General features: G+C 37.4%; 1 protein-coding gene and 1 pseudogene across 3 annotated transcripts; one reads left to right on the top strand and one right to left on the bottom strand.

Annotated features, from left to right (window-relative positions):
• The first annotated feature begins 770 nt into the window (after nt 1-770).
• Dut (deoxyuridine triphosphatase) lies at nt 771-11,631 on the top strand. 3 transcript variants are annotated; one of them, XM_076850754.1, is made up of 7 exons: nt 771-847; nt 1,867-2,005; nt 4,004-4,095; nt 5,550-5,594; nt 10,439-10,513; nt 10,666-10,736; nt 11,290-11,631. In XM_076850754.1, the coding sequence occupies exons 1-7, from the start codon at nt 823-825 to the stop codon at nt 11,344-11,346; spliced, it is 504 nt and encodes a 167-aa protein (XP_076706869.1). In that variant the 5' UTR covers nt 771-822; the 3' UTR covers nt 11,347-11,631. The 3 variants fall into 3 exon arrangements, with proteins under 3 accessions (XP_076706869.1, XP_076706867.1, XP_076706868.1); XM_076850752.1 differs by lacking the exon at nt 771-847 and adding an exon at nt 1,061-1,339; XM_076850753.1 differs by lacking the exon at nt 771-847 and adding an exon at nt 1,061-1,339 and having other exon boundaries at nt 1,870-2,005.
• Nucleotides 11,632-22,257: 10,626 nt separating this feature from the next.
• LOC143394040 (coiled-coil domain-containing protein 90B, mitochondrial pseudogene) lies at nt 22,258-22,707 on the bottom strand (annotated as a pseudogene).
• Between the last annotated feature and the right edge of the window lie 1,814 nt (nt 22,708-24,521).

A 24,521-nucleotide genomic window follows, 5' to 3' on the forward strand; every position in this document is an offset into this window, starting at 1 on the left:
ATAACTTTACATTTGAAAGATATGAAGCAGAACATCAGGTAGCTGACTGGTATAAGTTTGGGGAGTTCTCAAGGTACAGACTATTTAGAGGAAGACAGAATATTGCACAGCCTCCTCCAGAGGAATTCCAAGATTTAAGAGAAGTCAGTTAAGGTGGGGCCTGTAAGAAAAGGCACAACAAGCAAGAAAACTTCAACAGTACTTCATTTTCAGTTGTCATTTCTCTAAAACTGCCCTGTAGTTATATTTGTTTTTGGAATTAAAAGTGCGTATCAATTTAGTCTCCAGGTTTTTGCATCAGCTACAGAGATAACTGGAAATTCTTGCATCCCAGAAAAATCTGTATACAATTATCTAGAAAGTTACTCATCTGTCCTCACTGTAAATTCCACCACCTTAGCCTAGGATCTTAGCCCTCAAGCCACTGGGCTCACGTCGGTGTTTTGTTTTGTTTTCTTTTGGTTCTGGGGATTGAGTGCTTGCTGTATCACTGATTCCAACCCTTTTCGTTTTTTGAGCCAAGGGTTTTGCTAAATTGCTGAGGCTGGCCTTGAACTTGCGATCCTCTGGCTCGGCCTCCCCAAACACTGGGATTACAGACCCTGCCCCGACCACGGTGTTTCCAAGGTCATTGTAACCACAGAAAGATTACAGTGGAAGGGCTGAATTGTCCTTGCGGTTATCCTTGAAGACCCTCCTGGGTCGCTCCTTTAAGAGTAAACAATAAACAGTCTTGCATTCTGTAAGGAATTCTGCACGCTGCCGCGCAGCGGTGAGGTGATTCCGTCCCCCAGGGGGCCCTGAAGTCTGAAGCGGGGAATAATGGCCGCGGGCGAAGCTGCCCCAGGTATGTCAGCCCAGGGGTAGGGTCCGGGTCTAGCGGATGTACTTAAAAAAAAAAAAAAAAAAAAGGATGCCGGAAAACTAACGGGCGAGGGAGGGAGGGAGGCAGCAGCAGGGAAGGCCTCTGCGAGGTTCGCGACGCTGGCAACCGGCGCTCCCGGAGCCGAGCTACGCCAGCCAGGGGCCTTCGCGCCGCCTCCCAGTGAGAGCCATCAGAGGGCGCCGAGACTGCTTCCGAGGTCATCCGGGCGTTAGGGTGCTGGACCGGAGCGCGTCCGGAGACGCAGACCTCGGGGGATGACGGCCCTCCTCCCGCGCCCCGCGCTCGGCTGCCATTTCTCTCCATCATTGCTCCTCTTAGCGTTTAAAGACGCGCGAAGGAAGCAAGCGGGAGCGTGGGCGTCCAGACTCTCCCGACCAGGCCCGCCCTTCGGCCCCACCCAGCTCGCGCCGCCCCGGCCGCTGTCCAGCGCCGGCACACCCTTCCCCGAAGCCAGTGAGGCCTGGGACGCGTGCGGGACGGGCACGCCCGCAAAGGCGTGGGGATACTGGGCCCAGAAGGTGCTGCCGGCGCGCGTAAAGCTCGGGCTCAGAGGAAGCCCTGCAGCCTCCGGCGGAGGGAAAGTGGGAGGGCGCCCAAGTCTCGCGCCTAGGGAGCGAGTCCATTCGGGTCCCTGGGGAGGAAGGTTGGCTTCTTGTCATTTATGGGCGAGGCCACCGAAGCTTGTCCCCTACTTTGAACCGGAGTTCTGAATTTGCTATGTTTAAGAGGGGTCAGTCGTGTCCGATCTGAAGCCAGCTTTCAGAGAAGGGTTTCAAGCCTAAAACATGACAACCGGACCCCCCCCCCGCCGCCAGAACTGTGGTCTCGTCCAGGCCAAGGTGCTGGGGGAGGGTCCGGGAGGGGCTGGCGGGAAATTTCGGAGTTTGGCGGGTTGTTAGCAGCTGCGTTCATCCCCTGCTCTCTTTTCCGGTCTCTTCGTCTTCTCTTGCCCTCCGGTGCTGCCATGCCCTCTTCTGAAGAAGTAACCGCCATTTCCCCCAGCAAGCGGGCCCGGCCTGCGGAGGATGGCGGCTTGCGGCTCCGCTTTGTTCGACTGTCGGAGCACGCCACGGCCCCGACCCGGGGGTCCGCGCGGGCCGCAGGCTATGACCTGTACAGGTGAGTGGGGACCTCGGGCCTCACGTGGCTGACCGGTCTCGGCCCCCGGAGCGCCACCCTCGCAGAGGAGACCCGGTTCTCGGATGATTTAGCTCGTGTTCAGCCCCTTTGCCCCAGCTTGAACCATGCGCTAGAAAGGTTATGGACACAAACGTTTTTTTAAATGTAGGCTTCCTGCCATTGTTAGTTTGAAAATTTTGGCTTTTTTTTTTTAAAGGCATAAATTCAACAGGGATTTGGGCAAAGTGTGCAGAATGGTAAATAAATATCTGTAAAATGCCCAAGGCATTATTTTACAACATTCACTCTACTCTTTAACAAGTGGAAGGTGCCGTGCAACAGGGTTCATCTTGGCCTTCTAGGGTGATGGCGAGCTCAAGAAAAGCCATGGTGGGCGCTGAGATTCTGAAATATCTAAAAAAAGATTAATGAAGGCCACTTCTGGGGTTAGTTCTTTCTACATCTATTAGGCCTACGGACTGGGACTTTGTGAAAGGGTACGAATATGAAAAACAAAAAATGGCGGGAGTGCTAGTAGTACTACAACCGTTCATTTGTAGCGCACTTTTTTTTTTTATACCTGTACAGGAATTTTGTCCCTCGTGCTATTTAATCCTTAAAACAGTCTTGAGTTAGAGGAGTGTTACTAATTTACAAATGAGATCGTTAAGAGTGATTTGCCCAAGAGCTTGAATGTTGCTGACGGTTTTTTACACGGAATTAAGTGTTGTTGTTTTTTTAAATTTGGCTAGTATGTTCAGTATTTAGAACCATTAATAAAGGGGAAAAACGATTCTGGGAGGGAGGGGTGTTCATTTTATGACCATATTCCAAGCGTTATGGTTTATTTTTAAGGCACTCCAGGTAATTAGAATGTGAGAACTACTGGTCCAAGTACGAGAGAAAGGAAGAAAGGACTGTGACGATATTAATGGGGGGGGGGGGATGAGATTAATTGTAGCTTAAAAAAAAAGTGTACATTATTGTGGCTAAAAGGAATATGGTGTGCCTTTTGATTTTAATGGGAAAGAGTGATGTAGTTCGCTTAGACCCTTTTAAAGTATATGGCTGGACCTTGTGGGTCCTAAGGGAGATCTTGATTCAAGATACTTTAGTTCTTTAGTCATCCTCCTAAAAAATATAGGTGATTTTTTGTATACTGAGCTTGATGTGGAAATGTCTGATGTCTTTAATAAATTAGTGCTTAACGGTTTAAAGAAAGGAAATTACAGTGAAAATATAGTACTGCTTTATGGGACTTAAGTTCTGCAGAGGAACTTCCAGTTTTGCTCATTGTCAAATCTCTTAAATTTTTTTAATGAGGGGGATACAGACAAATGAGAATTGCTAATACTTACAAGAAGTATTAGCAATTTGCTGGATGGACCTTAGAGAATCAGTACCTCAGCACTTGATTTCCAGGGGCTATTTAGAGTGATCCCTTACTTGGTGAAGTTCATGGTCATAGGTTTGGTGAACTACACAGCCAGGCAGAACTGATACAAAACAGCTCTACCTTCCCCCACCCTTTATTTTGCCTACATTTTTCTTCTACAGTTTTTTTGTAATCACAGAATTGTAATGAGAATAAAATGAGTTAATACATATAAACATATTTGCCCCATTATTTGGTTCTTCATTTTCCTGTTTCGCACGATATTAGCAAAGTTTGTACCATTTGAAGTTTGACTTTTTTGTCAGTTTCCCATTGATTGTGTTCAGAGATGAAGACATTTACGTTGTCAACATATCTTCCTACCACCATAAAATTCATATTCTTTCATCTACACTTGCCTTTTAATTAATAAATAAAACATCCACCTTTTTAAAGATGAATTGGAAGTTGTCATGGCAACATTAGTTGGCAACATTAGCCTAAGATTGTACTATTTTATGAAATGTATTTAAAGCAATTCTATATGCATCATCACAAGGAAAGAATGTAAAACAATTTTATAAGTAAATACTGTTTGTTTTTTTTTTTTAATTATTTTGTAGTGCCTATGATTATATAGTGCCACCTATGGAGAAAGCCCTTGTGAAAACAGACATTCAGATAGCTCTTCCTTCTGGGTGCTATGGAAGAATAGGTAAGTGATTCAAGAAACAGGTAACTATTTGTCAAGCCCTTTCTTTGTGATAAGGTATTTAATCTTAGTGTTGTTGGGTTAATATTGCTTGGTCTTGGTCCTAAAATAATGAAGTGCCATCTATGATGGCAAACAGTCATTTGAAAAATTTTATTTACATACATGTTTTGGTCTTTCTCTTTGGCTGTCTTATTTCTGATTCCTTATTTGTGTTTTTGGGAGACTCACATTGGCCTAAGAGGTTGTTTTCATAACTCCTCACAGAAAAACTAAAAATGTAGATGATTGTTATTTGGATCTTTTTCCAGAGTGCCGAATTTCTCCCTTCAAGGATTACGTTGCATGTTAGGTCAAGTTTCTTTGTGAAGATTGGGATGAGAGTTAGTAATACTTCTTGTATTAGGAAATAGGGACTTACAGTGATGGCACATTATATTAAGAGAGTAGAACTTACTCCAGAATATGTCAGCCCATAGACTCTTATCTTGTTTCAGTATCATCCCATGGGGTTCCAGTAAGGAACACTACTTTTCTTGAGAGAAAGCCGTATTCTAGGAAGCTAGTACAAAACAGACTGCAAATCAACAGGTTTGATTTTTTTTTTTTTCTGGAGTGAGTCAAGGCAGAAGAAGTAGCATTTATTGACAAAGTACCTGATTTAAATTATTCTGAAATAAAATAATAGAATTTAGAATAATTATGGGTCTCATGCTTAAGCCAGCAAGTTATAAGGTAAAAACTTTAGAATAAAAAACACAGGAGTTCAATGTTTAGCATTGACATTTTACTTAACTGATACAAGGTCTTTTATCTTACTCTGGTTCATGTGTTTTAACAAAGTTATGTGTTTTGACATCAGAGTCATGAGTAGGAGTCCTAAGTTCTAGGCTAAATGCTGTTACTGTTTTGTTAGGTTTCTTCCTCCCCCTCCTCTCTAACTCTCCCTTCCCCTCCCTCCTCCTCCCTCCCTTTCCCTACTGCTCTCCCCACCCCTTTCTTATCAGCATTGTATTTGTTCAGGTCTCCCATCTTAAAACAAATCATCTTCCTTAGCATTGTGTCCCTGGCCAGCTACAGTTCCTCTTTGCCCCTTTGTGGCCAAACTTCTTGCAAGAGCAATCTGTGGTTGCTCTCACTTCATTCCAGCAGTCATCTCCCAGGTCTATACCACAAATCCTCAATTGACCGAAGTCATATGGGGCTGGTTTAAGTGTTGTTTTGTTGTTGTTGTTTGTTTTTTGTTTTTAGTAAAACCTGGCTGAATTTCTAAACTAGTTTTTCCAACTTTGGTAATGCATTATGATTAAGCAGTCTTTAATTCAGAACTGTCTAATAAGGCTAAGATGAAGATATAGACATAGTAGAGGAGATATGCTTAAATTGCATAAATTATATTGTGTCCAGTGTTGCCCCTCCTCACTTAAAATAACCAATGGCTTCCTTTTTGTTTTCAGCTCCACGTTCTGGCCTGGCTGCAAAATACTTCATAGATGTAGGAGGTAATATATTTATTTTTAAATTATGCGAATGTGTGTATTGGCTTTGTCTTTGCTTAAAAGGTAATGTGTATTCAAATGACAGATTGCATTTTTATTATCAAGAAAAGGAATTGCATTTTTATTCTCTTGACTGTTTAGAAATTTCCATATCTTGGGCGGCTGAGGCAAGCTCAGTGGTTAAGTACCACTAGGTTCAATCTTTGCTACCCTCCCCCTCCAAAAAAACCCCATATCTGAAATAATAGATAATTATTATACAGTCTCAAATACTATTTGATAATTTAAAAATTTTAAGTGATAATTGTAAAATTTATGTTATTTTACTAACAGGCTAACCAGGCACTATCTGACAGAAAAGATTTTTGCCTTGGTTTAGTGATAATGTGTAGTTAGTCCAAAAATGACTACACAAAAGGAAAAGATTTTGTGATTATTTTTAAGCAATTATAGTTTGCTTAGGTAGTTATTAATAAGTATTAAATAATTCTCAAACAAAAGGTTCTATAAATATAGATCTATCTAGTAAGGACTTTCTTTCCTTTTAAGAGGCTGTCCATGTTTGGCAAAATATATCAAAACAATCTTTTCCTTGAAGACAGAAAACACTGTTGCTCTAAAATTTCTTCCAAGGAAAGTCTTCTGTGGCATGAATTTCCCTTAAAACAAAACCTTACTCATGTCTCCCATAGCTAACAAGTTTCTCATGTCGCCCCTGTCATGAAGAAGCCCCAGTGACCTTTGCTAGCCACCCTTGATAAAGGATTTCTAACCTCCTCTCTCTCCGAAAATTTAATCTCTTCCTGTAGTACACACCCCACTGATATAATCCCCTGTCCTGGTTCTTTTTTTTATCTTCATTAATGAGATAGTGCTTCATTTAACAGCATGTTGGCCCTCAGGTAAGTGGGTATTCTAGATTTTCCTATGATTGTTTATACAAAGCATTCTATAAAGGTTTTTTTTTTTTTTTTTCTTTTTAAATAGATGAGGAAACTAGCTCAGAAATGAGCCTAAGGTGATAACATGTTTAAACATGTTTAGACTATTGATATGATTCTAACATCCTTGTTCTTTCCTTTGCAGTTAAATGCTGAATTAGCCTACCTCATCTCCCTCACTAACTAATCAGGGTCCTGAATTATTTTGACTTGTGCCCTGCCTCTGTGGGGTGTGGAGGGATGGGTGGGGATGTAAGCTCATGATGAAGCCTAGGTGGCCAGGTCTTGGCTTAACATTTTGGAAAGGCCTGATATATCCTCATGGTGTCACTAGGTGGTGCTGTGGGGCAAGACAAAGCCAAAAGTAGTTCTTTGGGGAGCTGAGTTTTATTTAGCCAGGGATTGTCCACCTACTCCAGAGTTGAAGTTAAGTTACACCTGACTTTCAAAAATACTTTTGGAGGTTCAAGTATTATTTGGGATATAATTGTAATCTAACTTAAGAATGTAAAAAGAGTGTATGTTTTTTAAGAAAATTTCAAAGGCCTGCTTTGAAAGAAACATGAGTTCTGAGGCTCAGTTTTCTCCTTTGTATAATAGAAATTGGTGTGCTTGTCTCTGAGGAATTGGAGGATTAATGATTATGTAAACCATATGACATAGTGCGTGGCATGTATTAAAGTCTGTTTTATCATTTCTGCCGGCTAGGGAGTTAAAAGTTTTGTTTTTTTTTTTAATGCGGAAAATCTTTTTTCAACTTTTTTACCAATTTTTGCTTTGTTTAAAACAACCCTCTGGAAGAAAATTCATGTAATTGGAAAATCAGTTTGCCTGGTGGATGGTATGGTGTTGTTCATAAAATTACATTGTGGTGTGTGTGTTCTTGGGTGCAGAAATATCTTTAAAATGTCAGGCACAAGTTTATCAGAGTTGGCAAGAATTTTTATTTCTTAAGAGAGATTGTTAGAAGTCCCAGGCTATAAATAAGGGTCAAAGGGAAAAGTTTAGTATGCAGGATTCTGTTCAGAATTCACATCTGGTAGGTGTGGATAGTTTTCACTAAAAAAGGCTTCCAGCATATGACATGCCAAAGTCTTGACACAATAAAACTTGTGCCTGAAGTCAGTTATTCACTCTGCCAGTTCCAATGCATGATTTTTTCCAGTGATAACTTCAAGATACTTTCTGCTTTCTCATGAAAAGAAATATCCCTGATGCCTATGTCCATTATGCAAAGAATGAATAAATCTTGCTTTTCTTGAAAGTCAAATGGCAGTTGACTTTCAGTCAATTAATAATTAAACTAGAACCTATTGAATTTTGTATAACATTGTTATTTATAGTAAAATTAACATAATTGAAGGCTTTTTTTCTGCCATATTTTCATTGACTTCAATTTCGTTTCTTTTAGTCACTTAAAGACTTTTCTCATTTTCTTGTTGCCAAGTATAAAGTCTTAGTAGGTCACTTGGCCCTGTAGAATTGAGGACTCCTAACTATTTGAGTGCTACTAACAAGACAACTTTGCAGATGTACAGCAGAGCCTTTTACAACAAGAGAGTATTTTTATATGGTAGAAAATATAACTTTTTTTAAACCAGCGAATATATGCAACTTGAATATGTGAGGAAAAAAATAGCCAAAATATAGACGAGGACATATAAATGTCCAGTAAACAATGGAAGGAAAGAAATCCAGCATCACTGGTCCTCAGGGAAATTTAAAGTAAAGCAATTAAATATCATTTTTTACTGATCATTATTGGCCAGAATTTAAAAGTTGCAACCATTGTACTGGCAAGGATTTTGGAAATGGGCATTTTCAAATATTGCTGATAGAAGTTTGGCTATACCTTTTTTGTAAAGTTATCTAGCAATACCCTCCAAAGTATAAAATATACACACCATTTTACCTAGGAAAGTGCTTTTTGGAACCTATTTGACATTTATGCAGGGATATTTGGCAAGGGCTGAAGAGTGACAGGTTTATACATATTAATCTCAAAGGATATCTATTATTTTTAATGGAAAAAGTAAAGTAATGCAGTGTATTACTGTGATATTGGCTAGTTTTTTTTTTTTTTTTACTTTATGTGTATTACTGTTGTTTGAATAATTTAAAATTTTTCTAATAAAATAGAAACAAAATAATTTTGAAGGCAGTCAGTCCACGTTGTTTTTCCTAAACTCATTTGAGATAAATGAGTTATTACCCTGGCCTGGAACAATATGCTGTATACAAAAGGGTCTTCTGTGTTAAATCTAAGCTAAATCATTTCTACAGTCACAACTTCCTCTGTGCAGATACATGGAAAACCACTGGTCCCATCTTAATATCAGTTCTTTTCATAATTATTGAGGGCTAAATTAATGGTCATTTGGCAGTGGGGAAAGAAACTAGGATTTAATACTCTTTGATTCGGTCAAGTTTTGTTGCTGTTCCACTAGAAAAGAGTAGACCATTTCCTTCAGTCTAGACATGAAGTGAACTGCCTTTCCTGCTTTTCAGCCCTTTTTTTTTTTTTTTTTTTTTTATATTTTTTTATTTTTTATTTTTTTTTATTCAAAACATTACAAAGATTTCAGAATCACATCGGTTACACATCCACATTTTTACATAATACCATAATAGTAACTGTTGTATTCTGCTACCTTTCTTCAGCCCATTTTTAAAGTACCTTCTTAGCAGGCATTTTCTGACTCATAATCAGCCTAATTTTTTTTAACCTTAAAATAATTAGTATAGCTAATTAGCCTTTGTACCCATCAAGATATTCCGATTTTTATTCTCTGCTTTCATGAGGGTATTTTGGAGAAGGGACAAGGAAGAGTATTCATAAGAAGTCAGATGTAAAATGGAGCTATATTCTATATTTCATAAGAATCCTATCCAGCTTTTCATAACAGCAGAAAGAATATGTATCATAGGAAGTTCCAAGGGATGGGAAATAACTGTTGATAGGTAGAGGATTTCCTGGTAGAGTAATAAAAATGTTATAAAATTGATTTTAGTGATGATTGTACAACATTGAATACGCTATGAACTTTGGGATCATATACTTTAAATGGATGAATTATATGTGAATTAGATTTCAATATAAAAAGAAATGAGAAGGCCTGGTGCACCTGTATTATTTGTATTTGTCTTTATGGAAGCATTTTAAATTCTTGACCCAAAGACAAATGTATCAAGTCTGGTCAAAGTAGCTCTCTGGACCAGGCTACTTGGCCAGACTCAACTTTCCTGCAAAGATTTGCTCTCCATGTGTTCATAATCTCAAACACTAATTGTACATATAAATGTACTCATTAATAACTATGAGCTAATACCTTCTGAGAGCTTGTGATTTTAGAAAGAATGGTGGTTCAGATTAAAAGGAGAGGAAGGATGTGAACGGAAAAGTTCAGCTCCCATTTTATTGTAAAAATGGAGTGTTCTGGTATTTTTAAGACTGCTGCTTAACAGTGTAAGCATTAACTCATTTCTGCTGTAGATCTTGTGGGGTTTTTTTACATTTTTATTTATGATTTGGTCATGTATCGATCAATATTAGTGAAAAACTGTTCCCAGGAAAAGTCTTCGAAGCCCGAATCATAATTTTCTGCTAGTCTTTTTGGCAAGTATGCATTGGGTAGAGATGGTAATTGCCATTATTAGCTTAAAGTAGGAAATGATTACCATTTAATAAGGGTGACAGATAGGAAATTAGGACCAATTTTCTAAATTCTTATCTACATTTTAGTAATACCTTTTTTTGTTTTTGAGGCATTACATAGTGCTAAAGGAAGGTTCACTTACTGAAGTTCTAAGTATAAAAGTCTGAGAGCTACATAAGAATGATTTTAATGTAATTTTACACTCATAGTGTTTTGATATAATAAATCAAGATATTTTTCTTTCCTCTAGCTGGTGTCATAGATGAAGATTATAGAGGAAATATTGGTGTTGTGTTATTTAATTTTGGCAAAGAAAAGTTTGAAGGTATGTTAAATACATATATGTATTCCCATAAACGTAGTGAATGTTCTGAGTTTCTGTCAATAATACTGACTCCTCTAATACTCAATGAATAAGGCAAGATATAAACGAGTACATGGATAAAATCACTAATAAGCTTTTTTTTTTCTTTGAAGTAAAAAAAGGTGATCGAATAGCACAGCTCATTTGTGAACGGATTTTTTATCCAGATATAGAAGAAGTTCAAGTAAGTGTTATAAAAGCTTAATAATTAGTGGCATAACATTGCAAGTGAAGAAAAGACACAGCTTAGGGGGTTTAATATTGCTGTTTGTAGCTAGCAGTATATATGACTTAAGATCTTACTTTTAGAATTTCTTGAGTTTATTTTTGATCCTAGGAATTGAACCCAGGGGTTCTTTACCACTGAACTACAGTGCCAGCCCTTTTTATTTTGTATTTTGAGATAGTCTTGCTAAGTTATTTAGTGCCTTGCTAAGCTGCTGGGGCTTGCCTCTAATTGTGAGTTGCTGGGATTACAGGCATGCACCACTGTACCCAGCTCATGACATATTTTCATGTAGATATTATGTAGCATTACTTTGGATAATGAATTATTTAATATATTGTGAAGTTTTAATATTTCATTAGCTTTTTAGACAAATATCCAATTTTCTAATTTGTGGAGTCTTTTTAAAATTTAACTTTCTTTTTGTAATCTTTAAAAGTCTTATAGTAGGGGCTGGGTAGAAGAACTGAAAGAGGCTCCAAAATTAACTGTCTTATTACTTTTCTTTCAGGTGTTGAATGACACTGAAAGGGGTTCAGGAGGTTTTGGTTCTACTGGAAAGAATTAAATATAGGTCAAGTATAGAAAAATGTTACTTTCTCTTAAAAATAAAGACTTTCTGCTTAAAGTGTTAGTATTTTGCACGACTGAAAAGCTAGGTTTAGCTTCTGAAAGTTTATTTTCTTACAATAAAGGAAAGAGTTTCTTTGTTAGTATCACATGGAAAATTTCTTGTATTTTTTCAGTTTATGGTTGTATGTAAATCTGGTAATCTAATGCAAAATTTTTAAAATCAAATGTACATTAATTTCAAATTTTTAAAAATGTTCAATAAATGATTCCTTTCAAATTATTATGCTTTAATTGCTTTATAATCGTAATTAAGTTTCCAACACAAGAATTGTGGGACACATTCAGACTATAACCGCTGTTCAGTCCTTTTGGCTTTGGGCCCATAGTCTTTGTAGGTCCTTTTGGCTTTGAGCCCATATTCTTTGCAATATCTAATCTCTAAAGTGGTAGAAGCCAACAAAATGGAGGGAGATATGATTGATGAAAGTCCTACTCTAGTTTGCTTATACATAGAATATATTCCAATTTGGGCACTATGCTTAAAAATCCTCAGATAGGAACCTCTTCTGGGCTTGAAACCATGTTCATGGATGCAGATAAAGGATCCAGTATATTTTGTTTGAAGAAGACAATTGTTATTTTGGGAATGGGAGAAATTTGTGAGGAGATGGCTAGAAAAGGTCCTTGGAATAAAATAGACATTCTCACATTTTTAAAGACACAGAATGAGTAAGTCTTGTCCTCTGATTTGGACTGGAGTTAGGATCGGTATTAATCTAAGAGGGTGGTGGCATAGCGGCAGACTCATGGAACTTCCCTAAAACAGATAACAAAAGTATTCCAATAAAATCAACATGGAAGAATATATTACAGTCAGGACCATTGGAGACTAATTTTTGTACAGCTGGAACATTGTCTTTTATGTGTATAGAACGTTAAGTGTACAGTATAGTGATTATAAAATTGGGACAGTTATATAACCAAGTAGAATATATAGCCACCATGCTAGGAGTACAGACCTTCTTATTAGAGTTTGTAGAGATCACAGCCAATTTCAGTTTATCAAAATATGGGCATTAGAATGTTTATGCTTTTTTGGCAATTTGAATATTGCTGTGATTGTTCATGGACAGCTTGGTGAGTGGACACGTTTTTGATTCTCTTGGTAGCTAAGTTTCCGGGTCATATGGTAGTTGTATATTTAACTCTTTGGGGAACTGCTGTTTTCCAAAACAACTTCACCATTTTCATTCCCATCAGCAATTTATAAGGTTTCTGTTCTTTCACATTCCCTCACCAATACTTGTTATTGTCTGCCTTTTTTTTTTTTTATTAAAGTTTATATAGTAGGTGACATAGTATTTCATTGAAGTTTTGATTTGCATTTCTATAATGACTTCTAATTAAGTATCTTTTCATATGCTTATTGGTCATTTATATAGCTTATGAAAATGTATTCAAATTCTTTGAACATTTTAAAATTGGATTATTTTTTTTGTTTGGAGGTGGGTGGCAGGGATTGAACTCGCCACTCAACCACTAAGCCACATCCCCAGCCCTATTTTGTATTTTATTTAGAGAAAGGGTCTCAGTTGCTTAGTGCCTCACTTCTGAGGCTTGATTTGAATTTGTGATCCTCCTGCTTCAGCCTCCTGAGCGGCTGGGATTACAAGCGTGTGCCACTGAGCCTGGCTGTCTTTTCTTTTTGAATTATAAAGAGTTCTTTTTCTTTGTTCTGGATTCAAGCCCAGTCTTACACGTATGATTTGCAGATATTTCACTTGTTTGTCTGGTTGTTTTTTTTTTTTTTTTCCCCTCCTTAATGGTGTCCTTTGAAGCACAAATTTTTAAAATTTTAATGATACCCAGTTTATTTCTGTTGGGTTACTTGGGTTTTTAATGTCATATGTAAGAAACCATTGAATAATTCAAAGTCAAAAAGGTTAACACCTACTTTTTCATTATGTTCAAAGTTTTTTTTTCATGAGGTAACTTTTTCATAGCTGTATTTTATTCATTTATTTTTTATATGGTGCTGAGGATTGAACCCAGGGCCTCGCATGTGCTAGACAAGCGCTCTACCACTGAGCCACTCCAACCCTTAGCCCTTTTATTTAGAGTTTTGATCCATTTTTGACTTGTGTATATGGTGTGAGGTAAGAGACAACTTAATTCTTTTCCATGTTGATGTCTAATATTCCAGCCATTTATTGAAAAGACTGTTCATTCCTCATTTAATTGTCTTGGAGTACTGATTGAAAATCAGTTGACCATAAATATAAGCTTAGGCTTATTTCTGTATTCTCAGATCTATTCCATTGATCTTTGTTTTTACTTACACCAGTAGCATACTGTCTTGATTATTATAGCTTTGTATTAAGTTTTGAAATCGGGAAGAAGGAGTCCTCAAAGACTGTTCTCTTTCAAGATTGTTTTGATTCTCTAGGTCACTTGCATTTCCATATAAATTCTAGAATCAACTTGTCAGTTTTTCAAAAAATGCCAGCTAGGATTTTAGTAGGTTATTGAATCTTTAGATCAGTTTGGGTAATATTGTCATATAAATAATATTAAATCCTCCAACATAGGATGAACATGAGTTGCTTTTCCACTTAAAAAACAGTGATGTTTAGCTATTTGTAGTTTTTAGTGTACCAACTATATATATATATATTTTAAATATCTTTACAATTGGAATACTTTTCATTTTTTTCCTTGCTTAATTGACCTGATCAGAACCTCTACTATAGTGTTGAATGGAAGTGTCAAGAGCTAATATCCTTGTGTTGGTCCTGAGCTAAGTGGGTAAACTTTTTTGTCCTTTTTAGTACTAGGGATTGAACGCAGAAGTGCTTTCCACTGAGTCACATCCTCAGCCCTTTTTGAATTTTTTTCTTTTTTAAAGAGAGGGAGGGAGAGAGAGAGAGAGAATTTTTAATATTTATTCTTTAGTTTTCGGCGGACACAACATCTTTGTTTGTATGTGGTGTTGAGGATGGAACCTGGGCCGCACGCATGCCAGGCGAGCGCGCTACCGCTTGAGCCACATCCCCAGCCTGAATTTTTTATTTTGAAACAAGGTCTTACGAAATTGCTTAGGGCCTCGCTAAATTGTTGAGAGTGGCTTTGAACTTGGAATGTTCCTGCCTCAGCCTCCCAAGCTGCTGAGATTACAGGTATGTGCCACTGCAACTGGCCAAGGGTAAAAACTTAATGTTGAACTTCAACTTACTGACTGTTGAAACACTAAATATGATGTTAGCTCTGGATTTTTCATACATAGTTTTTATCGGGTAAAGAAGGTTTCCTTCTATTCCTAATTTGTAAATAGCTTTTATCAATGGAAGAGTGTTTGTTTTTTGTCAAATGTTTTTTCTGTGTCTGTCAAGATGATTATGTGTTTTCTGTACTTTATTCTGTCAATATGATAATATCATTGCTTAATTTTCTTAGATTGAACCAAACTTGTATTTCAGGGGAAAATTCCCACTTAGTCAAGGTGCTGAATCCTTTTTATATTTTGCCAAATTCAGTTTGCCAGTATCTGGGTGGAAATTTTTGCAACTATATTCATAAGGGAGAGTGTGTTGGTTTGCTAGGTCTACCATAACAAATTACCACACACTGAGTGGCTTAAAACAACAGAAGTTTATTTTCTCAGATCTAGAGACCAAAAGGACAAAAATCAAGTTGCTGGCAGGATTTTGCTCCCTCCTAAGGCTCTAGGGGAAGAATCATTCTTGCTTCTTCCTAGTTTCTGGTGGTAGCTGACAACCATGGCATTCCTTGACTAGTAGACTCTCTAATCCCTCCATCTTTACAAGGCATCTTCCGTGTCTCTGAGTTCCCTTTTCCTTAATCTAATATCTTAACTTGATTACATCTGCGAAGACCTTATTTCTGAATAAGGACATGTCCATAAGTACTAGTGATTAGGGCTTGAATGTATCCTTTGCAGGGGAGGACATGATTCTACCCGCTGTAGATATAATTAATAGTATTTTTCTTTTCTTGTGATTTCTTTGAATTTGGCATAAAGTCTCATAGGATGAGATGGAACTGTCCTATTTTTAAAAGGTTTTTTAAAGTCTAATTAGTTAAAAGTTTGGTAGAATTTACTGGTGAAACCACCTAGGTCTGTGGGAATTTGTTTTGGAAGTTGTTTTTTTTTTTTTTTTTTTCCTAATTTATTGCTTTCTTTCATATTGTTGTCCCTTAGATTTTCTTCCTTTCTGATTGAACTGGAGGTCTTGTGCATGCTAAGCACATGCTGTACCACTGAGCTTCAACCCTAACCCTTGTTTAGAGTTACTATTTCTTGTGTTGGTGTTGGTAGTGTGTATCTTTTTTAGGAATTGTTCCATTCCATCCAGGTTATCTAACTTGTTGAGGTACAGTTATTATGGTATTGTTGTAGTCCTTTATATTTCTATAAAGTCACTAGTGATAGTCTTCTTTAATTCCTATTTTAGTAATTTGGGTATTATTTGTGGTCAGGCTAGCCAAAGATTTTTATTGATTTCATTGACATTTTTAAGAACTAGAAGTTGGTTTTGATTTTTCTGCTTTTCTATACTTCATTTACTTCCAGTCTAGCATTTCCTTCCTTCTATTTAGTTTGGTTTAATTTGCTCTTTTTTTTTTTTTTCCAATTTCGTAAGGTGGAAGATTAGGTTATTGAGTTGAAAAACTTCTTTAACATGGGCATTTACAGTTATAAATAAAGAGTAAAAAAGAAAATAAATTCTAAAGTAGTAACTTCAGTGTTATCTCAAAATAGATGTAATCTCCACCATAATTCCATAGCACTGTCAAATTCAAAATATAAAGGACAAACAGAACAACTAATGTTAAAAGATTTTCTCACCACTATAAGGTTATGGTAAATTTATGACATTTATTATTAATTTATTATCCATTACACTTTGGGTTAAGGTCTTTCTGTGGTCTGAACTGGTTTTCTAGAAGGTAAAAGCCTTTGTTTGTATGTGGTGCTGAGAATCGAACCCAGGCCGCACGCATGCCAGGTGTTAGATTAAGTTGGTATCAGGTTGATGAGAGAAATCATCTTTTCTAAAGGCAAATTCTTCCTCCCTACTAGAAATGAAACTAGAGCTTTCTCACTGTTGTACAAAAAATTACCTGATGAGAACAATTTTAGAGGAGGAAAAGCTTATTTGGTCTCAGTTCATAGATGGCCAACTCCACTGCTCTGGACCCAAGATGAGGCAGAATGTCATGGCCAGAGTGGGTCAGAGGAAAGCATCCCAGCACAAAGCACTAGGAAGCAGAGAGAGCTCTGCCTACCAGAGAGCCCATAGGCATGCCCCAATGACCCATTTCCTCCAGCCACACCCTACATGCCTACAGTCACCACCCAGTTAATCCCTATTAGGGGATTAATGCACTGATTAAGTTAATGGTCTTGTAACCCAGTCACTTCACCTCTCAACTCATGACCAAAAGGAAGCATTTTCATTTGTAGAGCTGTACATTATTATTTCCAGATTAACTAGAAGTTGAATAGCAACAACCATTTTATCAGTAACTTCTCAGAAAAAAGCAGTTTTCCTCTTAACATTTCTTCACTAATAATGCCCACTGTCCATTACTATCCTTGGTGCTATATACATCAGAAAAGAATCAGGAAGTCTTCTGCAAATTAATTATAGCTCTACCAATTAATTTACCTTAGTGGCTATTTGCAGAAGACACATAGTACTTAAACAGTCTGGGTAGGTAGGGGGTGCCCAGACTTAAGTTATGGGTTTCATAGCACTTTACCTACACAGTTGTTCTGCTACATGGCCCACCTCCATACCACCTAGCAGAAGATCATTATTTCAATGTTATTTCCCATTTCTCTGTATTTTTTCAATGGAGAAATGGTAGAAGGCTGGAGGGCTGAGCTGTATAGGCACTGGGAGTGTTGTGAGTACATCCAAGTTTGGAGTAAATGAGCCATGCACATAACTAGCAATAATTACATGAGTTGAGTAGTACATACTGTTGAGCATTCTCAGTAGGGCTGTTACCCCAATCCTCTACTGTCTATTGACAATCCCCAAATCATCTATTTTCTTATTTAACCTTTCCCTGCATCTTAATCTCCATCAGTGCTTCCTGGTAGAAGATGATCAGTAGTGGTCCTATCTATCTGTGCCACCCAACTTTTTCACAGACTACCACTTCCCTCTACTGAATACCTTTCGGAAAGTGATGGTAGACTGTCAGTGTTATGGTTTAGATTTGAGATATTCCCCAAAATCTTATGTGAGAGACAATACAAGAAAGTTTAGAGATGAAATGATTGGGTTATAAGAGCCTTAACTTATAAATACATTAATCCACTGATAGGGATTAATTGGTTGATAATGCAGGCATGTAAAGTGTTGCTGGAGAAGGTGGGTTGTTTGGGATGTTCTTTTGGGGTGTATATTTCATTCTTGGTTAGCAGAGCTCTTTTTGCTTCCTGGTGTGAGGTCCTGAACCACTTTCTTCCATGATGTTCTGCCTCATCTTGAGGCCTCAGAAACCATGAGCCCCAAATAAACTTTTCCTTCTCTAATTGTTTTTGTTAACTCTTTTGGTTCCAGTGACATAAAAGCTGACTAAATCACTTACTAGAACTGCAGGTTACAGAGGGTAAAAGTCACAGGCACCAAAATTCACTTATAATGTTAGTAATATTTATATCAGAGAACATCTCTGAATATAAGAAAAATCCACACTAACAGGCATGTGATTGTTCTAATAAGTAACATAATCCTTGATTGGGCATTTAAAATTCTCTCCTGTGTATTAATATAAAATACATATTTTTGAAAAAATAATTAACCTGATCCTTTTAGATGAAAACATCATTATCCTAAGAAGAAACATGAGGGGGGAAAATTCAATTTTCAAAAGTGAAAAGAAAAAGCCTTTTGTGAAAAGAGACTTCGTTATTTGAAGGTGGGTTATATAGTCAATGTTTTGATATTGCTCTTTTTTTTACTGAAAATGAAAAAATAAAGTATGAAACTGAAATTTTTACTGGGGGAATTCTCTCAAAAAGTATATAATAAACAGTATATATAAAAGGTATTTCTTACTTATTTTAATGTGGTGTTGAGGATTAAACCCAGGCCCTCGCATGTGCTAGGCGAGCACTCTAGTGCTAAACCAGAACCCCAGCACAAGATTATAGAGATTAGCAAATTATTGTATATATCTTGGTTTGATCCAAATTTTAAAAATGGGATTTACAAATAAGTAAATAAATTTCTTGGAGAATACATACCAAAATGATGATTATCTTTGTCCATTGAAATTGCTTGTAATTTTTTCCTTTTTGCCTTATCTGTTTTCTAAGTTTTTTAAACATGAAAAATATATAACTTGGTTTAAGAAGCATTAAAATTCTGTAATACAATCTTTTAAAATTGATTGTATTTATTTAGTGATACATTCAATATTAAAAATATATGGGAAAATTATAACTAAATTATTTTGAAGAAAAAATCAGATCGACAAGACACTTTTTTTTTTTTTTTTTTTAGTTATACATGGGCACAATATCTTTATTTGGTTTATTTATTTTTATGTGGTGCTGAGGATTGAACCCAGCGTCTCACATATGCGAGACAAGCGCTCTGTTGCTGAGCCACAACCCCAGCCCAGACAAGGCACCTTTAACTTTGGATGTTTTACATCCAAGTTCTATTTTTACACATCTTTTTTTTTTTTTTCTTTTTCTTTTTTTGTAAACAGAATAAGGAAAATATGTCCGATAATCTCTGGGGTCCCTTCCAACACTCATGAATCCTATGAAAGACCAGATGACCATGGCAAACTACTGCCACCTGGTGGCAGATATCGAAAGTGAGGAGGCTGTATTCAGGGGATAAAAGCACCATTCATTCATGTTTATAGATGCTAGGTAAGTGCTAGATTCCTCACTCATTCAATTTAGTGTTTTTCTAGATGATGAAAGTGAGGCACATCCTAGCCATATGATCTGGAGGACATTTAATTTCTTCTGAATCTGTCTTTCCATCTGAAAAATAAAGACAATAATGTCTACCTTACATTATTAGAAAATCTAGAGGTGGATATAAAGTATGTTAGTTCATGGCAAAGAATAATTTAGTGACTAAATAGAAGTAATTATCCTTAGGAAGATTAACATGTAGTAGGACAGTAAGACAACATCTGTGCATCATGAAATATGCTATGAAAATACAAAGGGACACAGGACATCCAGAAAAAAGCAAAACCAAAGATTTATAAAGGACCTGTAGGGAATTTTGATGAGCATTCCCAGGGTCCAAACTTCCCAGGAAATAATGGCCAGTCATGACAGAGGTTTGGATGAAGAAAATCACCAGAGCTGAGCTCCAGGAATATTGGTACTAAAGCTATGTCTGATAACAAGCTAACACCATCACCAACACAGGAAAGGAGCAGAGGACAGCAAAGGAAAAGTGGATGGGAATGACACCAAGCAGCTGCAAAGCCTAAGTAATGGATGAACGTGTCTAGGATGACTCAAGACATGGTTAGACTGAAATGAATTCCCTGAGGCAAAGGGAAGCTATGATGCCAACCAAACCACAACAGTTGTAGGACTAATCCCTGGGATGTCTTATTCTGGGTCTAATGCTGCTCCCCACCTGTGACAAATGTTAACCCCACTTTCCACTGAGATGAATGCTGAACCAAATGCAAGGTTGGCCTTTGTATCACATACTGTGCAAATACATAGGAAAGTGACTTTTTGTGGCTATTTTCTAATATACCAAGGGTTAGAGTGCAAATTGACAAATATTCAAGGCATTATACTTAAAGGAGAAAAAAAATCCCAACTATGCCTCATTCTGAAATCTCTGTGGGATTTATAATGACTTAACTTTTTAGTTGACAAGAAATGCATGTATTTTTTGGCATATTAGAAAAGCTGGCAATTTCAGAAGTTTTTTTTTTTTTTTGAGTGTGTGTGTGTGTGTGTGTGTGTGTGTGTACACCGCTGGGCCTTGTGCATGCAAGGCAAGCACTCTACCAACTGAGCTATACCCCCGGCCCAGAGGTGATGTTTTAACAAATAGTAGCATAGATCAAATGGGAGGAAACTCACATAAAATATACTTTTTAAAAAAAATTTTATTTTTTATTTGCAGTTGGACACAATACCTTTATTTTATTTATTTATTTTTATGTGGTGCTGAGGATCGAACCCAGGACCTCGCACATGCTAGATGAGTGCACTACCGCTGAGCCACAACTCCAGCCCCCAGAAAGTATACTTTGACAAGAGCAGAGGCAAATAAAGACATAATCCCCTGCAGTTACATGTGTGAAAAGGAAAGTTTTGGAATGGAGATGATAGAAAAATATTAGGAAAAAAAAAAAAACTAATGTTGTATGAGGGTCCTATCAAATGGGGAGTATAGGATAATTTTGTAATAGTGGAGTAATACATTTCAGAAAAAGGAAGGTGCCTGTTAACTGAGACTGCATTTGATTATCATAGAAAAGATGAAACACTTTTTCATAGTCAGAAAAATCAATATATAGCCAAAGAAGAGAAGCTGTTTGATGATAAGGCAATAAAAACTTCAAAGGCCAAGTTAAGAATATTGCCTAATTCATTTCAGCCTAAACTGATCCCCGTGCTGGTCTCACGCTGTCCGCCAGCTCTTTCTCTGGAATATGTTACCCAGTCTCCTTGGAATCATTACCCGGCTCCTTGGAATGGAAACTGTGTCAGTCTCGGGGGTGAGTGGGAGGGAAAATGGTGTTGGCAGAAAGAGGAAGAGTTTTTTTCTGTATAGAGCCAGAAGTAAGTGCTGACATTGTCTCACATGTGTTTGGGGACAATGGCACATGCCAATGGTAACGTGTCCACTTTTCCAAGTCCCTTGCTCAGAGGCATCTGGCAAGAGGCTGCAGAAGCCATAGCTTATTCTCCCTCTCCACCCCCAAATTTCTGAATTTCTCTCCCCTCTCTTGGGAATGGGAACAGGGGATGACACACACAATTTCCAAGTTAGTATTGTTAACATAATTATCCAGAATGAGTTTTTACTTCCCTACACATATTTTGAAACAAAATTGTTTGCCTTGCAAAATCTTCACTCCCCCTCTCTATAAGCACATCTTTTGGGGAGTTTGAACATTAACCTCAGCTGACTTCAGAACTGCACTAAGCAAAGCCTGTGTTCTCTAGGCCAAAGTAGACAAATTAAAGGAGAGTGGTCAGTTGATGCCAGAATTGTTGGGCCAAGGCTGGTTAATTCTGTGGGCTCCACCCCCTGCACCTTTGTCTTTCTCCTGAGAGCAGTTCTGGGAGTTCAGATTAATTGGAGCTGTGAAAGTTGCTTAGTCAGTTGGCTAATACAGGCAGAGGGGTATGGGGGTAGGGGACTGGTTAATTTTTAAAGATAGTTTTATTCAAGTACAGCATAATGTCTGCATTGAATATATTTTATTTAAAAGGCAGAACAATCACCATTGCCACATTTTTTGTTATAATAATCTTTTATATAAAAATTTAACTGCAGTAACCAGGAGAGTTAAATCCAGTAAGCATGTAGGCTAGGGAATAGTTTTCAAATTTGCAGCACAGACAACAAAATTCTATTTGATTTACAAAGTTCTTCAAGCAAATACAAGATAACTTTAGTTCAGTTTCTATGAACTCTTAAAAGGATAAGGTCAAAATACCCTTCTATCTCATATAAGGTTTTGGATGACAGCTTTTCAACATAAAATACAACACAAAATAAAGATAAAATACTTAGAACGCTTCTCTTTAGTCCATATATACTTTGAATAAGTTTTTAGTACATTTCTGCTACAACTGAAAATGTTTAAAGAAAACTTAGTCTAGTGTTCTACAAAGCCAACAGCAGCAACAGCAGGCTCATTAGTAGTACTTTAAAAATCCCAATGCTATTGCCAGGCAAGTGAACAAGTCTGCAAGATAACACACTGTCTCAAGTTTGACTCCATCAGTGTTTTAAAGGGGGCAATTTCAGTGTCAATTTTATTACTGGTTTCTGAAATAACACTTATGGTTTGAGTATCCTTTCAGGTAAATTCTGTGGTTGCTTCCATAAGTTGCTTTTCTTGATCTGTAAACATCTGTTACCCTGTTCCTTTCTAGTTTGATGTCCAATTTATTATCTGTTCTGATTTTACTGGTTTTATTGATTAGTTGTTGTTTAACTTGGTCTAATTAAATTTTTATTTTTTCGTGCTCTGCTCTCAGATTTGCAAATTCATTTTTTTTTAGGTTGACCATGTCTTTCCTGACAGAATCCAAAAGAGCCACTAGCTGTTGTACTGTTATTTCCTGTTGAGCTTGAGTGACCATCTCCTTATAGATAGTATTCAGGCTGATATAATGCTGCTACAATTGTTTCTGCTTGTGATTTGTCAAATCCATGAGTTTACAAGTCCTGAACCAATGCATGGGCATCAAAAGTTAATTTCTTTGTTCTAAAGGATTTAAGTCCATATCCTTGGTTGTGGTAGTAAAGAAATCTCTCTGCAGGGCCTAGGAGAAACACCACTAAGGAGTTGAAACCCAGAGGCCCCTGCTGTCTTCAGACTGTGGAAGCCACCAAACCTAGCAATTCCTCATGTTCTCCACTTTTGCCACATTTTACTCTATCTTACTCCCCAAAATCTATTTGTGGGCATAGATTATAATCTTTTAAACTTTGGATAAAAATCATCTGTCTCCATTTTTTAAAGAATCAATTGTTGGTAATTGAATAAAGTAGTAGGAGAAAGAGAGAAGACCCCTCCTCCCCCACTTACTGAGAATTTAACCCAGGGCTTCTTTACCATCGAGTTACCTCCCAGTTCTTTTTGATTTTTTAGGGTCTCCCTAAGTAGCTGAGGGTCTCCCTGAGTTGGTGAGGCTGGCCTTGAACTTGCCTTAACCTCCTAAATTACTGGAATTCCTGGAGCACACCCAGCAGACAGCTAACATTTTAAATGCCATATAAGCCAGGTATGATGCTAATTGTATTACTTTTACCTGAAGAAGATATTTTCCAAATCAGATAGAATTCCTATTAGGACGAAAACTGGTTTTTTTTTTTCTTTGTTGTTGTTGTTGTTTTTAATTTTTAGGGACTCAGCAACCCATTTTGATGGGCTACCAAGCATTAGAGTTCGGTCCCAGATAAAGGGCCTGGGCAGCCTGAGAAGGAGACACAGGGAGATACAAGAGATTCACAGTGTGAGAAAGGGTCCAGAAATTTCCTGCAGCAAGATTCTCCAAGGAACTTTTTCTTTCATTTTTTAAATTTTTTTTTTTTTTTTTTTTTTACTATGGAAATTCCAAGTATATATAAAATTGGAATGAGTAATGTAATGAAAGCCATGTACCCATCCCTCAGCTTCAACAATTGTCACCTTACAGCTATTTTGTTCCTTCTGGATCCCCATCTAGTTTCCCACCCAAAACCATCAGTGAATTATTTTGAAGCAAATCCCAGGCACTGTACTGTTTCACACGCTGCACTGTGATCTATTGCTGAGCCATCTGGGTCGTTCTTCCCTCTTGTTTCCTGAGCTTCAGTCAAGTCACTGCTGTACTTTTGTGTCAGTGGTACTTTGGAGGGAACTAAAAGAAAAAAGTCTGCATGAAGCCAAAGTTAATGAAGAAAAGACAATAGAGGGCTGGGGATGTGGCTCAAGCGGTAGCGCGCTCGCCTGGCATGCGTGCGGCCTGGTTGGATCCTCAGCACCACATACAAACAAGGATGTTGTGTCCGCCGAAAACTGAAAAATAAATATTGAAATTCTCTCTCTCTCTTTAAAAAAAAAAAAGAAAGAAAGAAAGAAAAGAAAAGACAATAGAATGAAACTCATCCAAAGCTGAGTTGAGTGAGCAGAGCTCCTGAGAATCCTTGAAATGATTAGGAGAAGGGGAGGGAGAGAAGGGTTGCTAGTTTTTCTACAGGAAGTTGGATGAAAGCTTTATACAGGAGTGTGTGTGTGTGTGTGTGTGTGTGTGTGTGTGTGTGTTATTAAAAAGAGTGACTCTAGAAGACTAGAAGGCTGGGGACAGCCAGACAGCTGGCATTTGGGTTACAGTTGCATATTCCAAGTTTCCTTGAAAGGAAAGAAAATACTAAATTTAAACACCATCTTTCAATTTCTCAGTCAATAACT

Source organism: Callospermophilus lateralis, chromosome 3, assembly GCF_048772815.1.
Source record: "Callospermophilus lateralis isolate mCalLat2 chromosome 3, mCalLat2.hap1, whole genome shotgun sequence".
Taxonomy (NCBI): Eukaryota; Metazoa; Chordata; class Mammalia; order Rodentia; family Sciuridae; genus Callospermophilus; species Callospermophilus lateralis.

Coding starts and splice junctions, on each gene's coding strand:
- Dut (XM_076850752.1), top strand. CDS start 1,141: ATGACGGCCCTCCTCCCGCGCCCCGCGCTCGGCTGCCATTTCTCTCCA. Junction 4,096..5,549: donor TGGGTGCTATGGAAGAATAG/GTAAGTGATTCA, acceptor TTTTGTTTTCAG/CTCCACGTTCTGGCCTGGCT. Junction 10,737..11,289: donor CAGATATAGAAGAAGTTCAA/GTAAGTGTTATA, acceptor CTTTTCTTTCAG/GTGTTGAATGACACTGAAAG.